The 18,501-nt window shown below is 45.2% G+C and overlaps 1 protein-coding gene across 1 annotated transcript in view; it reads right to left on the bottom strand.

Annotated features, from left to right (window-relative positions):
* Nucleotides 1–18,501, bottom strand: part of LOC117358966 (arachidonate 5-lipoxygenase-like) — a 118,126-nt gene that overhangs the window by 60,942 nt on the left and 38,683 nt on the right. The window contains exons 5-7 of the mRNA XM_033940956.1: nt 13,759–13,865; nt 925–1,097; nt 620–766 (exon numbers count right to left, since the gene is read on the bottom strand). Of these exons, the coding sequence (XP_033796847.1) occupies nt 620–766; nt 925–1,097; nt 13,759–13,865 (427 nt within the window). The remainder of the gene's footprint in view (nt 1–619; nt 767–924; nt 1,098–13,758; nt 13,866–18,501) is intronic.

The following is an 18,501-nucleotide window of genomic DNA, read 5'->3' as shown; positions in this document are numbered from 1 at the left end:
TAATAGTGGTGAGCCTGTATAGGTATGTGCGACTCACAAATGGAAGATTAGATTAGAAATAGGAACCATTGTAATACCAGTCCTAAGATTTCTAATTCAGACAATTTGTTTAGTAGGATTGTGATTTACCATATCAAATGTTGCTGAGACGTTAAATTGTAGTAGCAGCATTTGTCTGTCCACGCTTAGCCCTAATCTTGCCCTAGATACCAGATCTATCATGCAAGTCTCTGTGCTGTGTAGGTTTCTAAACCCATGTTGTGAGGGTGATAGTAGGTTCCAGTTTGAAATGTATTCTTTTACTTGAGAGGAATTACAAATTCAATCAACTTCATCATAAAAGGTTTGCTTGCTACTGGTATATAGCTTTTCAAAATCCGGACAAAGTGTTTGAAAAGCCGTCCGAACCCCCGGATATGTCCTCGAAAACGAGGACATGTCCGGGGAAATCTGTACGTCTGGTAACCCTAAGTCTGTTTAGCTGAAACACAGCCCGTGTCGAGTCATGACATTGTCTTGTCCTTGATATTAAAATTCCCTTGTGTATGAAGACCTGGACTGCTCTGCTTCCTTTTCTCAATATACCTGTATGAGAAAGCACCATGTAAGGTAAACTCACTTGGATAGCAATGGGCACGACCTTGTTCTCCTTGTTCTTGTAGAGCAGACAGATGGGAGCTGCTAAATACTGTATTGTGCAGGGATCCGTTGCATTAGCAGAGATGCCATCAAGAAGCTCATAATCCACTATGAAGATATTCCCCTGCTACAAGAAAGAATTGCACCATCATGTCCCCATTTATAATGAAATCATTGCATTTCCTATCACTACTACTTATCATTTCCAAAGTGCTACCTGGCGTACAGAAACATTTAAATGATGTGTGCCATATGGGTGTAAATTTTATTTCTTTCATGCTATACCTGTATCTCCTCTTCCAATGTTAGGTTCCTCTCAAGGCTGCATTCTACCATCTCAGTGGTCACTGGAAAATTCTGGGGGATTTCCTTACACTTCTTGATCAGGACAGGATTGCAGCCATTCAGAAACTGGTAGCCAAACATGAAATCTTCCTGCCAGTGTTGCATGACATATTCTGCAGAGGTACAAGAACAGTCACAGCCATAAACCTCTGGCTCTCAAACTCTTTTCTAGAGTAATCAATGTCTGAGAGGAAGATACCTCACAGGACTCAGCCCCCATGGTGAAAAAATATCAGTATTTTATTCAATATTGTTTATTAAACTTATGTTTTTTGAAATATCAGTATTTTGGTTGCAATTTTCAAACTGCCTGCATTGGGACAAAATCTGTGGGTACTTTTAACCCATGGACTTTGTACCCGTTTTCAAACAAAAGGTGAACACAGACTTTCACTTTATAAATCACCATGTGTACAAATTGCCTGCAGACATGTGTTGCATGTGCCATTTTGAGCCAATCAGGGCCTTAGGCCCCTCCCACTGTATCCTAAGATGCATTGGGAGGGGGAAGGCCCGTCATTTTCAGTACGCAGCCCTGTAGGCAGGAGGGAGTGGGCTTCCCTCCTGCCAATTTGTTTTGGAGGGTAGGGGGGTCCAGAAATGTGTGTAGGAGATGTCAGGGAGGGTTCGGGAATGTCAGGGGTCTAGAAATGTTGGAGGATGTGGGGAGGATGTGGGTGGGGGAGGTCCAGGGATGTCAGGGGATGTTGATTGAGGGGTGTAGGGCCCAGCAGCTCAGCTGATCCAGGCAGGGGAATCCCCACCAGCTGAGCTGGTAGCAATCCCCGAAACCGGCTCAGCTTTTGAAATGATTTGGGTGAATGTGCACAGGGTTCCAGGAAAACCCAGACGACTCTGCCAACCAGGTGAACAACAATATCAATGTTATAATGTTTAATTTCTTCTCTAATTATAGTCAGTATAGTGAGTGGAGGAATGACCTAGTGGTTTGGACACCTTGAGATTGTAGGTTCAAGCCCAGCCTGCTCCTTGTGAACCTAGGCAAGTCACTAACACTCCATTGCCCCAGGTACATTAGTCAGATTATGAGCCCATTGGGACAGATAGGGGGAAATACTTGATTACCTGAATGTAAACCACTTAGCCTATAGGTGGTAAATAAATAAATATGTATTCTTGGTAGCTGAAGATTCTGGAAGGCATTTCACTATGTTGAGCCCCTTGAGCTCTTCTATAATAATAAAATCCCCTAGCAGCCATAATTTTCTGGTTTGAGCCATGCTGAGGAAGAGCAGTTTGCAGGTGGCCAGTTTCTATAGGCAACGCACTCGTCATCCACAGAGATAGCTTTGAAAATGTTCATCTTTATGTTTAGTGCAAGGGGGAATGGGGAGAAAGGAGCAGCTGAAGGTGTGAAAGGGAGCTGCGGGAGAGATTCCGGGAACAAAAAGAAACTGCAAGTGGGAATGCAGGTGTATTTGGATGTAAGAGAAAGTTCTGGGTAGCACCCTTGTATATAAAGGGGCACCTCAAAATGAAAGAGCATGAGTCCATATATGAAGGGGAAAAGCAGTAAAATTAAATGGCACAATTGACTGGGGGTGGTGTCTCTGGATATAATGTAGCATAGGTGAAGGGTATTTTTGACTACAAGACAACATGGCAGGGAAGGTACCATTAGATTTAAATATCCATCTTGATGATGCCTCTAATCACCTTTCAAAGGAATTTCTGACCTTTCTTCAAGATTGCTCTCTCTCAGCTGGTTTCCGGTTCTACTCACTCCGCAGATCATCTGCTTGATGTAGTTATTGCTGACTCCACATTAAGCTCTAGAATTTCATTCCTTTCAACCTTGCCTGTACCCTGGTCCGATCATTTGCTAGTTTGGTTTACCCTGTCTATTGAAACTACAATTACACCGCTTGTCTCTAGTCATATTACAACTAAATATGTTCAAAATTTTTCAACCCTCACTGAAGAAAATTATTCTGATCTTGGGTTATCTGGGCAGATTGCAACCTGGGACAATGTCCTGCATATTGCTTTGGATCTATCTGCCCCCTTAAATTAATAACTTCTAAACATCACCCATCTCAGCCGTGGTATCATTCAGGTTTATCGCTGTTGCAACACCAATTATGTAGTGCGGAACACCCATGGAGGAAAAATCTTTCAGTCTCATCCGAAACACATTTTAAATCTCTCTCAAGGCTATATTCCTCTTCCTTATGGAAAGCTAAACGGAATTATATAGATAAGATTTTACAACGTGACTTGAACAACTCCAAGTTGTATCGTCTTTTCTATTCCCTTTCGGGTTCTTCTAAGACATGTAACGCTATGTCCCTACCTCTGAAATTTTTAAGTGCTGACGATTTTGCAAAGGGTTTTTCTGATAAGGTCTCAAACATAAGGAACTTGTTAGTAAAGATGCCTTTTCCATCTTGCAGTACTGATTCATCCACTGCAATGGTTCCTGGTTTTGAATTTTCGGCTTTCTATTTACCATCTGCTTGCCTGGTATAGAGGGTGGTTTCTTCTTCATGCTCTACATCTTCTCCTAATGATTCATTTCCATCTTTTCATGTTAAAAGATTTTTGGATCGTCTACTATATCCCTTGCTTTCTATTGTCTCTAATGGTGATGAGTCAAACTGCGCAAGACAATCGTGTGCGGACAATGCTGGGCAGACAATCGTGTGCAGGATATCAGCGTGCTGGATTAAAACACTATTTTTAAGCGCTTTGAGGGATGTGTGTGGGGGGAACCCCCCACTTTACTTAGAACTGTTGGCGGGGGAACCCCCCCCCCCCATTACAGAGGAAACTAGTTTTTCACTAAAAATTAAGGAAAAGGCTGTTCTCCCTCCCCCAACACCCCCCACAATGGGAGCTCCAACAGTTCTAAGTAAAGTGGAGGGATTCCTCCCCCACACTCCCCCTCAGTGGCGTACCAAGGGGGGGTGGGGGAGGCGGTCCGCCCTGGATGCACACCTTAACGGGTGTGCACAGTCGGCCAGGTCCGGGTTGTCTGGTGCCGGTCCGCAGAAAATTCCTGCCGGTCCGCACAGGGTCGGCAAGATCGGATTGGGGCCATCGACAGCGTCTGGGCTGCATCGGCGCCCCCCCCCCCCCCGTGATGCAATTTAAGATTGGCAACGGGCCCCCCAGCATTCAAGATCGGCAACGGGCCTCCCCCACCTCCCGCGATAACACTCAAGTTCGGCAACGGACCTCCTTCTCCCCCCGGCATCAACAGCACAACAGATCGGCAACCGCGGTGCTCAGCCCAAAGCTTCCCTCTAACTCAGCTTCCTGTTTCTGCCCAGGCAGTTCGAGTCAAAGGGAAGCTTTGGCCTGAGCACCGTGGTTGCTGATCTGAAGTACTCTTGATGCCGGGGGGGGGGGGGGGGAGAAGGAGGCTCGTTGCCGAACTTGAGTGTCTTGCTGCCAAAATCGGAAAGAAAGGTGAGAGGAAGGGGGAGAGATGGGCCTGTGGTGGATGGAGAGATTGAGAGAAGGGGCAGATGATGGAAGTGGGGAGAAGGGGGAGAGAGAAGAGGGCAGATGATGGAAGTGGGGAGAAGAGGCAGATGATGGAAGTGGGGAGAGAGAAGAGGGCAGATGATGGAAGTGGGGAGAAGGGAGAGCAAATGCTGAATGGAAGTGGAGAAAGAGAACACATACTGGATGGAGGAGGGATAAAGAAAAATGACATATGCTAGATGGGGGAAGAAGAAAGAGTTAGTGAGATAGTGGAGGGGTGAAGGAAAGGGGTGGCATGCTGTGGATAGACACAGTGAAAAGAGGGAATCTGAAGACTGTATAGTAAGAAAGAATTTAATTTAGACGGAGGCAGAAAATAAAGAAGGAAGACCAGAGAAGGAAAGGGAAGAGAGAGAGGAGAGAGAGATTCCAGAGAATGGGGAAGGAGATAGAGATATCAGATCTGAGCAGATGAAATGAGAAGAGAGAGATGCTAAAAACCACAGGGGGGAGGGAAAGAGAGATGAAAGGAAAAAGATGCCAGACCATGAGGGAACAGAGGAAACAAAGGGAAGATGAGGGATGTCAGACCAAAGGGGGGGGGGGTCTAGAGGAGAGACGGCAGGGGGGAAACAGTTCCTGGAAGGGGCAGACAGTGGATGGAATGGGCAGATACTGGTTTGAAGAGACAAGGCAGACGCTGGAAGGAAAAGAGTGAAAAGAAGATAAAAGCAGAAACCAGAGATAACAAAAGGTAGGAAAAAATAATTTTATTTCTATTTTGTCATTAGAATATATCAGACTTGAAATATATATCTTGCCACAGACTAGAGAATGACACTGGGGAAAAATCTGTCCCCGTCACTGCACCGTCTCCGGCCCACCATCCTCTGCACCTCCCCTTCACCGCCGTTCCCTTCACCGGCCCGTCACCGCCACTGCCATCCCATTCACCGCCCCGTCACCATCCCCGCAGCATCCATATAAGCCTTAGTACTGCAATATTTAGCTTATTCCTTTCTTATAAATCAAAGTTCTGGCTGCTGAACTAGAGAAAGAGATGTTCAGCTGGCAGGGCTTTGTTTATAAATTTTTATCAACACAACTACCGTATTTTCACGCATATAACGCACGCGTTATACGTGTTTTTACAAACCGTGCATAACCTTGCGTGGTATACGCGTGAGCGCGGTATATAAATTTTTTTTACATAGTCGTCCCCCCCCGACGTCCAATTCACCCACCTCCGCAGGACCGCACGCACCCGCACCCCCACCCCGAAGGATCACTCGCACGCACTCCCACCCGCACCCACACCCCCACCCTGAAGGACCGCTCGCACCCCCACAGCCTCCGACCCCCCCCCCCATCATGTAGAAGCTCCTACCGGTGTCCTGCTGCTTCCTCTTGGCAGTCCCAGCCCTTCTGTGAGCCCTGCGCCTGCTGCTTCCTCTTCCGGCCGTTCTCCCTTTCTCTAACGTCTACCCCTCTTGCCCCGCCGACTCCCCGACACGATCGGGGCAAGAGGGAGCTCAAGCTCTCTTGCCCCAGTCAACCGCGGCACCCCCGACACGATCGGGGCAAGAGGGAGCTCAAGCCCTCTTGCCCCTGCCAACGGCGGTACTCCCGACACGATCGGGGCAAGCGGGAGCTCAAGCCCTCTTGCCCCCCCCCCGACACGATCGGGGCAAAAGGGAGCCCAAGCCCTCTTGCCCCGCCGACTCCCCAACTCCCCGACAATATCGAGCTAGGAGGGAGCCCAAACTCTCCTGGCCACGGTGACCCACTACCCCCACCCCGCACTACATTACGGGCAGGAGGGATCCCAGGCCCTCCTGCCCTCGACGCAAACCTCCCTCCCCCCAACGACTGCCCCCCCCCAAAGAACCTCCGACCGCCCCCCCCAGCCGACCCGCGCCCCCCCTGGCTGACCCCCACGACACCCCCACCCCCCTTCCCCGTACCTTTGTGTAGTTGGCCGGACAGACGGGAGCCAAACCCGCCTGTCCGGCAGGCAGCCAACGACGGAATAAGGCCGGATTGGCCCATCCGTCCCAAAGCTCCGCCTACTGGTGGGGCCTAAGGCGCCTGGGCCAATCAGAATAGGCCCGGGAGCCTTAGGTCCCTCCTGGGGGCGGGGCCTTGGGCACATGGTTGTGTTGGGCCCATGTGCCTCAGGCCCCGCCCCCAGGAGGGACCTAAGGTTCCCGGGCCTATTCTGATTGGCCCAGGCGCCTTAGGCCCCACCAATAGGCGGAGCTTTGGGACGGATAGGCCAATCCGGCCTCATTCCGTCGTTGGCTGCCTGCCGGACAGGCGGGTTTGGCTCCCGTCTGTCCGGCCAACTATACAAAGGTACGGGGAAGGGGGGTGGGGGTGTCGTGGGGGTCGGCCAGGGTGGGTCGCGGGTCGGCTGGGGGGGCGGTCGGAGGTTCTTGGGGGGGCGGTCATTGGGGGAGGGGGGTTTGCGTCGAGGGTAGGAGGGCCTGGGATCCCTCCTGCCGTAATGTAGTGTGGGGTGGGGGTAGGGGTCGCCGTGGCCAGGAGGGTTTGGGCTCCGTCCTGGCCCGATATTGTCGGGGAGTTGGGGAGTCAGCGGGGCAAGAGGGCTTGGGCTCCCTTTTGCCCCGATCGTGTCGGGGGTGCCGCGGTTGACTGGGGCAAGAGGGCTTGAGCTCCCTCTTGCCCCGATCATGTCGGGGGTGCCGCGGTTGGCTGGGACAAGAGGGCTTGAGCTCCCTCTTGCTCCGATCGTGTCGGGGAGTCGGCGGGGCAAGAGGGATTGACGTTAGAGAAAGGGCGAACCGCTGGAAGAGGAAGCAGCGCAGGCGCAGGGCTCACGGAAGGGCCGGGACCGCCAAGAGAAAGCAGCAGGACACTGGTAGGAGCTTCTACATGATGCTGGGGGGGTCGGGAGGCTGTGGGGGTGCAAGCGGTCCTTCAGGGTGGGGGTGTGGGTGCGGGTGGGAGTGCGTGTGAGCGGTCCTTCGGGGTGGGGGTGCGAGCGGTCCTGCGGGGGGGGTGAATCGGACGTGGGGGGGCATCAGGCTTTCAGGGTGGGGACAGGACTTCAAGGGGGAGAGGAGAGTCGGGGCGGCGAAAGGAGAGTCGGGCAGCATGCGCGGTATACGGGTGTGCGCGGTTTATAAAACTTTCTGTACATAAATTTGTGTTTTCCGCGCGCTATACCCATGTGCTCGTTTTACATGGGTGCGCGTTATCTATGTGAAAATACGGTAATATACTACTTTATCCTAAAGCAAAAAATAAATAAATAAATATAATTTTTTTTTCTACTTTTGTTGTCTGGTTTCTGCTTTCCACATCTTCTCATTCAATTCCTTCCAACCACTGTGTGTCTTCTCTCTGCGTCTTCCATTTGCTGTTACTGTGCCTCTCCCTTCACCCCCTCCCATAATTGGTCTAGCACCCATCTTCTTCCCTCCGCTCCCCCATAGTCTGGCATCTGTCTTCTACCTTCCAGCGTCTTCTCCCCACTCTGCCTTCCACATTTCCCTTCAGGGACTGTTCCTCTCTACTCTCTTTCAATGTCTGTTCTGTTCCTTTCTACCACCCTTCTTTCATATCTTCTACCACCCTTCTTTCATATCTTCTATCAGTCCCCCCACCATCACTAGCACTCTCTTCTCCCTTACCATGAGCAAATAGAACTTCTGAAAATTGTATTGCTGAAGCATTATTTCTAATGCCTCAGCATTAGATATCAATTTTATAATTCTTACTGTCTGCTCTGATTTCATTCACAATTTGGTTTGTGTTGTGGCTGAGGATTCCATGACGCATTTAACCTTTTCCTGTCTCTTGAACTGTGATTTCAAGTTGATTCCTTCAATAATGGAGTCTCACGGCAGTAGCAGCTTTCTCTTTTGGGCTCTTTTGACATTGTTTAAGGGATTTCTTGTACATTTGGTGCTGGTCTTCTTTGATGAGGTCACTTCAGAATCTATTTCCAAGGAAGAGAAACTTTTTCCCTTTCACTCCCTCCTTCCTTGTGTGAGCCGGGAACACGCGGTCCCCACAGCCCCCACCCGCCCACCCGCACGCCGGCTCGATCGTTTAACCAGCTTCCTCTCTCCACCTCACCTTAGTTTGCCGGCTTTCTTTTTCGGCGACCAGCACGCTTTCAAAGAGCCGCGCATGCGCGGCTGCTCAAAGTTCAATCTTCTGCTCTGCTGCAACTTCCTGTTTCCGGTTTTGTCAGAAACAACAATTACACTCCAATTTTGCCAAAAATCCTACTATAGCAATAACACAACAAGGCAAACCAAATCACATCAGGGTTCATGCGGAGGACGCCCAGAGAGTTAAACTTTAAACATTACTCACAACTCACAAACAAGATATGTGATTATAACAATGTAAAGGGTGCTCTCAGTGTGAACCATCAGCGATAGGAGTCCAGCTCCGACACTTCACTTCTGGGTCAAGGCGGTAAGCCTTACATTGTTATAATCACATATCTTGTTTGTGAGTTGTGAGTAATGTTTAAAGTTTAACTCTCTGGGCGTCCTCCGCATGAACCCTGATGTGACTTGGTTTGCCTTGTTGTGTTATTGCTATAGTAGGATTTTTGGCAAAATTGGAGTGTAATTGTTGTGTCCGGTTTTGTCAGAGCAGAAGATTGAATACTGAGCAGCCGCGCATGCACGGCTCTTTGAAAGCGTGCCAGTCGCCGAAAAAGAAAGCCGGCAAACTAAGGTGAGGTGGAGAAAGGAAGCTGGTTAAATGATTGAGCCAGCGTGCGGGTGGGCGGGTGGGGGCTGCGGGGACCGCACGATCCTTGATGCCTCACTGCGGTGACAAGACCATTCACCGCTCCACGGGGCGGTGAATGGCCTTGTCCCCGTCCCCGCAGAGGCTGCTATTTTTCATTCCCCGTTTTGGCGGGTTACCTGCGGCTAAATGCGGTAGCCGCGGGTAAACCGCCACCGTGTCATTCTCTACTAGAGACATAACTGGGGACTGAAAAGCCCAGGCAGTGCTTCTTTAGTTTCCAGCTGGCTTAGGACTCTCTCGGACCAGAGGGTACTCCCCTAACATGTCCAGTCATGTGTGACTGCAGTATTCTGTTAGCATGATATTTCTGTGTAGCATTCTGTAATAATTTGGCTTGTTCAGTTTTCTTACTTCTTCCGGAGCAAAGCCTACAGACGAGTCATCGCGGGACCTTCCAGCACGCGGCTGCCGACTCTGCTAAAGAGCTAGTACGTCGCAGCGGGGTGGTCCGGCAGCCGGCAGCTACAGTCATCGCGGGAAAGGAGCAGGACTGCTGGAATGAAAGAGTGGTGCAGGGAGGGAAAGGGGGCATGGTGGTATGGAAGGGTGGTGCTGATGGAAGATGTACAGGGAAAGGGGAGAGAGACATAAGGGGGAAGGATACTGGATGGAATTGGATCGAAGGGAAAAAAAGGGGGCAGATGCTGATTGAAGAGGGGTGGATGGAGAGAGAAAGGGCAGACATTGAATGGTAGTGTGGCGGGTAGAGGGGAAGCCTATGCTGGATGGAAGTGCGGATGGGAGAGATAAGGGAGCAAATGCAGGAAGGAAATGGGAGGAGAGAAAGAGGGGAGCAGATGATGGAAGTGGACAGAGAGAGGAGAAGGTACTAGATGGAAGGGGTAGAGAAAGAGGGCACATGATGGAAGGAGGGGATAAATAAAAGGAGGGCACATGATGGAGGAAAAGGATTGAGTTAGGGAAATACTGGAGGGGGTGAGGGAAAGAGGTGGCAAGCTGTAGGTAGACAGTAAAAAAGGAAACTGATGAGAGGGTAGTAAGAACGTAATCTAGAAGGATGCAGAAAATAAATTGAAAAGGAAAATGAGGGAAGAAAGGGATTGCAGAAGAGAGGTGTGGGAGAGGGAAGGAGAGGAGAAAGATGCCAGACCAATGGGGGGGAAAGGAGAGATGGAAGGGGGAGGCACACAGTTTTAGGAAGGAGCATAGAAGGAGAGAAGATACCATATAGGGGCAGAGAGACAGCAGACAGTAGATGGAAGGAAGAGAGTAACAAGAAGATGAGGAAAGCAGAAACCAGAGAAGACAAAGGTAGAACAAAAATTTTCTATTTATTTATTGCTTTAGGAGACATGTGTCATTGTTTCTGTGGTGTTGCATTGTATGCAGAGTCCAGCTTCTTGCTGGTTCAATTTAACCTTTGTCTATGTATTTCTATTTTATCCCCCCTTTTACAAAACTGTGGAGTGTTTTTTAGCGCCAGCCGTGGTGGTAGCAGCTCTGATGCTCAGAATTCTATGAGCATCAGAGCTGTTACCACCGTGGCTAAAATCCACACTACAGTTTTGTAAAAGGGGGAGGGGTTAGTTTGTGATGACATATTCCATACTAGGCAAAGGTGTTTCTGTGTTCTGTGTGTTCGAAAGACATGGTTTTCTGTTAGGATTGACGGTGTAGGATTGATCTGTACTAGTCTGGCTTGTTTAGTTTTACAATGGGTGTATTGATGTTATACTGCTCACTGCAGTATGTAAGATGCTGCCTTTTCCTAGGTACTCATGTGGATTGTTACTAAAAATAATGTTTTTCGTACAGATGGGGGGGTCAAAAAATGATGGACCCTGGGTGTCACATATGGTAGGTATGCCACTGCTCCCCCATCGAAGCGCTTAAAAATAGTGTTTTAATCCAGTGCACTGACGTCCTATACACGATTGTCTGCCTGGTATTGTCCACGCGTGATTGTCTTGCACGGTTTCATCTATGAATTGTCTCTAATAGTCTTGATTCTGGAACATTTCCTCTAACTTGGAAGCATGCAACTTTGAAGTCTGATCCAGCTGATGTTAATAATTATAAGCCGATTTGTAACTTACTTTTTCTTTCAAAAATCTTAGAGAAAATAGTAGCTGCGAAATTGTCAGATTACCTTGAGCAAATTCATGCTCTTCATCCACACCAAACCTGCTTCCGCAGACACCATTCCACGGAGCACTCTCTTCTTGGTCTAACCAATTATGTGCGATCAATTCTAGATGGTAACCGAGATGTTGTCCTCTTTTCTTTAGACATGTCAGCAGTATCTGATCTGGTCGACTATACAATATTGTTAGATTGACTGAAGGATCCCAACATCACTGGTACAGCTTACCAATGGTTTAGTTTTATCTGATAGATCAGACCTATTCTGTTTATCATTCTGGTGTTCTTTCCAGTTCTCATTCACTTTTATCTAGTATTCTACAGGGTTCTGTTCTTGGACCCATTCTCTTTAATATCTTTCTCGTACCCCTAACACTTTTGTTACAGGCTCTTGGTTTCACCTTTTTCATTTATGCTGATGATATACAGTTATTGCATCCTTTCGATTCTAACAATCCCAATGACTATTCTCTGATATCTACAAAACTGGATGAGGTTTTCAACTGGCTAACCATGAATAGATTAAAAATCAATTATTGGACCATGACCTTTTTTTTCCTCCAATTAAGCGCGCACTGAGCCTCCCCGGTCATACTTTTAGTTTGAAGGGTAATCCTTTATCATATTCAACATCAATTAAAATCCTAGGTGGCACCTTGGATTCCACCTTGTTGTTTCACTTGCACATCTCCAATGTAGTTTCATCTTCTTTTCTAAAGCTTCGTCAGCTTTGCTCGGTCTGGTCACTATTAAGCCTCAATTCTTTGCAAATCCTTGTGCAATCACTAGTTATTTCTAGATTGGATTATTGCAATTCATTACTTATTGGACTTCCACAATACCAATTGTGTTGACTCCAACTAGTATAGTGCTCAAGCTTCTTTATAATCACTCAAAATTCGACCATATCACTCCGCTTCTCAGACTTGAGCACATGCTTCCCATCTTTTCAGGTACCTTTCAAATATAATCTCACTTTTCAGATTCTGGACTCTGGTCTTCTTCTATTCTTATTTTCTTATTTGATTCCCTATTCATCCAGGAGAGAACTGCATTCCTCAAATCAATCCTTGCTGTCTATTCCATCTTTTAGGCAGCTGTTTTTGGATATTTACAGAGTCTAGTTTCTCTGTAATGGCTCCAACTCTTTGGAACTCCCTCCCGTTATATCTACAAACAGAAAAATCCCTGAAGTCATTTAAGTCTCACTTGAAGGCTTATTATTTCAAAATGGCATTTGAACCTAGTTCCTAATAGTTTGTCACTTTGCAACTTTTGCCATGACTTGAGACTAGGAAGTCTTTATCTCTGCAATATTTTCTAATAATTCTGACTTGGTAGTTAATTTCCTTGTAACTTTTTCATATTACCTGTGATCACGTAATCACTATCTTATGCTTATTTTTCCTTTTCTTATTCTTTCTATATCCTACCCTCTTGTTCCTATCCTGCCTGTTTGTTTTTTTTTTCCTTAAGATATGGTAAACCTTTCCTGCCCTTTTGTGTCTAGTTTGGTTAATTTGTTCATGTACTTTCCCCTTAAGTTTTTATTTTAAATATTGCCCACTGTTTTTACTTACTGCATACCATTTTGATTGCCCATTGCTTTTATTAATTGTACACCGCTTTGATTTGACTTTTTGTTAAAAATGGCGGTATATCAAATAAAATAACTGGAACCATGGTTTCAGAAGACAATGTCTCTTATATAAAAGGAAGGTTAAGGAGAGGGTTTGCATCTGGTTGTTTGATGGACTTCCTTGGCATAAACAGTTGACCCAAAGCATTATAAATGTAAAATTAGTTGATCACCCTATAATGCACTAGGGATTACATTATAACTAGAAGATTAATATTCCAGGTTTCATTCCAGTTTAGTGGAGGAGTAGCACAGTGGGCTGAGAACTTGGGGAACTGAGTTCAGTTTCTATTGTGTACTACTTAGACACTGGGCAGGTTACATACCCCTCCATTGCCCCAGGTACAAAAAGTTAGATTGTGTACCCACTAGGGACAAAGCAAGTACCTGCATAATCTAATCTAATCTAATTTGACATTTCTGAGTCGCACTATGTCCCAAACAGATTCAAGGTGACTTAACAGTTTTGAAGATTATTGGTATACAAATTGGTGCATTTTAGACTGAATAGAAGGTACAGTCAAGGGGTTAAGAATTGAACAGTTTTGGAATGGTGAAGAGTTAGGTACTAGACTCAGGTTGGTTAGTTGCTTTGATTGTACCACAAAAAGACAGTATATCTAATGCATGACCCTTTACCCGCTAGTGAAAATGATTCACTTACATCATTTGTTCTACATAGAAGGAAATTAAGCAATACAGACTTATTGAATAGATTACAGCAGTATGCTAGTAGAGCTTTTGCTGCTTTTTCTTGCATGTGATCTCAAAGGCTGAAAGCTCACCTGAAATTGTGTTACTGATCCGCACAAAGATCCGCTCAAAATCTGCAAAGTCACTCCATGAAGACTGGAACATGTGTATAAAGCGATTCACATAGAGATTCTCTATCCTGTTAATAAAAATCCTGATTACAACACAATATTCAATATATAGGCATTCTGTCATAGAGAGAAAACAATGGCAGGACAAGACATTAGGGAAAATATTTAGAAAGGCAACCATTGTCATTTTAGGTCCAGAAATTGCTATTTATGAAGGTAAATGACTTTTAAAATTGTCCCTCACATAGGTGCAATCGACTTGTGTTCAAGTCCTAGTAACTTGATGAATTACAAATCTAAAAAGAGATTGGTTTTGTGCTAATCTGGTAAGGTCCTCCAGCATCATCCCCATGATTGTTTTCAATATCTAGAAAGACAGCCATTGTCATTTTAGGTCAAACCATTTCACCAGAATTGCTATTTATGAAGGTAAATGACAGAAAATTGTCCCTCATGTATGCAGCATTAATAACCGGAAACTGCTTCATGCAGGCACTATTATGGTGTTTAAAGGAAATTTGAATGCCCATTAACCCTTTAATTCTGGAAACTTGGGTACCCAACTTTACACATGGGGCCATATTCTTTATATGGCATCTATAAAATCAGCACTGATATGGACTGCGCTTAGCATGATCCTATAAAAGTTATGTGCAGTGTCTTGAATTACACTTGTGCCCTTACACGTCACTAATATTTAGGCACACTCATTTTGGCCAGTGAAAACTAGGTCTAAATACTGGTGCCTAAGTCGAGCGTGGATTGGGCATACTCTATAACAGTGCATCTAAATTTTAGAAATGCCCATAATCTGTCCATGCTCCTTCCCTGGCTGTGCCCCCTTTTCAGATTCACACACTAGAAGTGACGCACAGCACTCTATAGAATGTGCTTAGAAAGTTTGGCACGTAATTTCTAATTAGTGCCACTTAATGTCAATTATTAGGTATTAATTGCCAATTATCAGCGCTGATTTGCTTGTTAAATAATTAGGTTACACACGCAAATCAGCTACGTGCACTGATTTGCATGTGCAACCTAATACGCTATATACAGAATTTGGGGGTTAGTGTGCAAAGCTAGACTCCCAATTTATGGAATAAGGTCAGTTGCATGCACAATTTAATTGAATAATTGGTTGATTAGAGTTAACAGCCAATTGTTGGCTTAAATTTGTGTTAATTGATGGTTATTGTGACCAATTGGCAGTTGCATGCACAACTGCCCTTAGCTGCTATTCTAGAAGCTGCACACTCATTTTATGTCATGCACAACTTTGGGGAGGGGGGGGGAGGGGAGGGCATGGGCCGGTCAAGGGCACCTGCATACAGGGCAGGATTAACCAATAGGCCAAGTAGGCACGTGCCTAGGGCCTGAAATGGTCAGGGGTGCCCGATGAAGGAAGGCATCAACATTGTTTTTTCCAAACAGCGATGGACCCCTCCAGCATCGATCGGCAACGCAGGCCCCCCCAATCGGCAACACGGGCCCCACCCCGATCGGCAACGGGGCCTCCCCCCATCAACGGAAAGTAAGACAAGAAAGGCAACGGGAACTATAATTTTGCAAGCGGTGCTGCTTGCCCAAAGCTTCCCTCTGACACAGCTTCCTGTTTCTGCCTGGGCACATGGTGGGGTGGGGCGGGGCAGGGGGGCCCAATATACTTGTGTGTCTAGGGGTCCTCGACAAATTAATCCTGCCTTGCCTGAATATTATAGATTACTAGGGGTAATGCTCCTAAATGTCAACTGCTAGGTTCGAACACTACACCTATTTGTCCCTTGCTATCTATGAGGACCTTCAGATAGGTTATCATTCAAGAAGAATTCAAACAATGATCCATTCATATAGGCTTTGGATCATACCCAATTCGTCATCAGTCCTCCAGTTGTTTGTTAATTATTGCACCATATTTCTTGCTTATAATGAATTTAAATATTTTCTTCCATTTTAAACGATTTCAATGATCTCAGTCCACAACTTAATATGGGATAACATGCAATTCCAATTGAATACAAAGCCACGTTTATCTTAAAGATGAATTACAGTATTTCAGAACAGCCTCCAACATAGTACTATGTGTCGCCCCTTCTGGATGCGTCAGGGAAGCAAGTTTTAGCCACTTGGTATGAAACTGTAATGTGTACTAAAACTTGCTCAGTACCCAAGTCTCCTGCAAACGAGCCACAAAGAGTTCAATAGGGGACCATCACAGCAATTCTTGTCCCTGATAAATCATATAGAAAGTGGTCTCCTAATCTTGCATAAGTGCCACTTCATAAACAGTTAAATCGTGGTCATCATATTCTGTATAACTACTCAATCGCGAACATATACTTATATAGTTAAAGCACTTATCTGTTGGTCAAGTGAGACCTCAATTCAGTTGATTGTCAATTCGAAATGATCAGATGCGGCTCTGCAGGATGACGTTTCTCACTATGTGGCATCCAGTGATCAGACTGTGCTCAAATCAGCAAAATTCCCACAATATCTTAAAAACGCCTTGAGGATTGACTGGTTATACAGAATATGATGACTACGATTTACCTGTATATGAAGTGGCACTTATGCAAGATTAGGAGACGACTTTCTATATGATTTATCAGGGACTTAGGGAGTGCTGTGATGGTCCCCTATTGAACTCTTTGCAGCTTGTTTGGGAACTGAGCATTTTCACATACATATTTTTGTATTTGGCTATTACAATAACAATTTTTTGATTTTTCAATAATTTCCTTGTATATTTTGTTGATTATATGGATATTGAATATGGGAATCTTCTAAGTATAGACTCATTTTTTATTTTGTCATATTCACAACATTCAACATGTGTCACTATGAGAATTTGTGTGATATATCAAGTTGTTCATGAGTAATGAATATGTATATTCACAACATTTAATATGTGGCACTATAAGACTTTATATGTGTGATGTGTTACATTAGGGATTTTTTTTGAATCTATGAAAGAAAACTTGAACCAGGGATCATATGCATGCAAATTATTTGTGTGCTTTGTTATGGTTTCTGAGATCCATTTTTCTCCCTTTTGGAAAGAGTGAGTGTGAGTTCACATTACATTTCTTAAAGGTCTGTTTGTGCTGCATTTGTGTATTGTTGACTTTTAGCATCTGTTTTCTTGAGTGAAAAAAATCATAGTAACATAGTAGATGACAGCAGATAAAGACCCGAATGGTCCATCTAGTCTGCCCAAACTGATTCAATCTAAACATTTGTTGTGTTTTGTTTTTTGGGGTTTTTTTTCTTCTTCTTAGCTATTTCTGGGCAAGAATCCAAAGCTCTGCCCAGTATTGTTCTTAGGTTCCAACTACTGAAGTCTCCGTCAAAGCTCACTCCAGTCCATCTACACCCTCCCAGCCATTGAAGCACTCCCCAGCCCATCCTCCACCAAATGGCCATATACAGACACAGACTGTGCAAGTCTGCCCAGTACTGGCTTTAGTTCTTCAGTATTTACTATTATTTTCTGATTCTAGATCCTCTGTGTTTATCCCACGCTTTTTTGAACTCCGTCACCGTTTTCACCTCCACCACCTCTCTCAGGAGCGCATTCAGACATCCACCACCCTCTCCGTAAAGAAGAATTTCCTTACATTGCTCCTGAGTCTACCACCCCTCAACCTCAAATTATGTCCTCTGGTTTTACCATTTTCCTTTCTATGGAAAAGATTTTGTTCTACGTTAATACCTTTCAAGTATTTGAACGTCTGAATCATATCTCCCCTGTCCTTCCTTTCCTCTAAGGTATACATATTCAGGGCTTCCAGTCTCTCCTCATACATCTTTTGGTGCAAACCTCCTATTATTTTCATCACCCTCCTCTGGACCGCTTCAAGCCTTTTTGTGTCCTTTGCCAGATACGGTCTCCAAAACTGAATACAATACTCCAAGTGGGGGGTCTCATCAATGATCTCTTCTAATTAGACTCTCTCGTTTCAACTCATGAATACAAGTTTTTCGTCCGCATCACACAGTTACCTTTCTCTGGCATTTGAAGTTGTTCATCTCTCCTCTGGGTTCCTTGAAACAGACCCTCGAAACATGGCCCATGTCGGGACCTATTAACATATTCTAAAGCTAAGTGGAGCATTTTTCTTTATTGCCATTGAGAACAAAGATATTATGTAAAGAGCACTTTGCCTCCAGCTTAACTTTCCTGCACTAAAGTCATACACAGTGATAGGACGGTGGGTTCGACTAAAGGAGCTTCGGCTCTTGGTCGGATTACACAATTTTGAGTGTATGTGAAGATTATATTGGTTCTATTAACATTTATATTTAAAAGTTACACTTTGACTTATATATTGAGAAGTCTTGGCTTTTGCAATTTCCTTGTTACCGATTATGACCTCTCAGCTTTGCACCCATTGAGAGTATTCACCTCACCATTTGTTACTTTTGACTCAGATAGGTTTTTTAGTCATTTGTTAAACAGTATAAAATTGGCATGGGCACTCTGAACAGAGACTGAGCACTGTTGTATTTCTTAGGCATTACGATAGAATTCAGTGTTCTAGATTGGGGCAAGTGCTGATTAGGCTGGGATGGCACTTTGATGGGCTTGAAACTGACCATTTGTCTGTTTGCTTTTATCCTCAGGTTCAGGAGAATTTGTTTGTTTTATTTTTACCATTTTTTTTTACCGCAGTGTCTTTTATGAACCACCTAAATAAATAAATA

The sequence above is a fragment of the Geotrypetes seraphini genome, chromosome 4, assembly GCF_902459505.1.
Source record: "Geotrypetes seraphini chromosome 4, aGeoSer1.1, whole genome shotgun sequence".
Taxonomy (NCBI): domain Eukaryota; kingdom Metazoa; phylum Chordata; class Amphibia; order Gymnophiona; family Dermophiidae; genus Geotrypetes; species Geotrypetes seraphini.
Note: the sequence above shows the minus strand (reverse complement) of the source record. Positions and strands in the feature narration are given on the sequence as shown.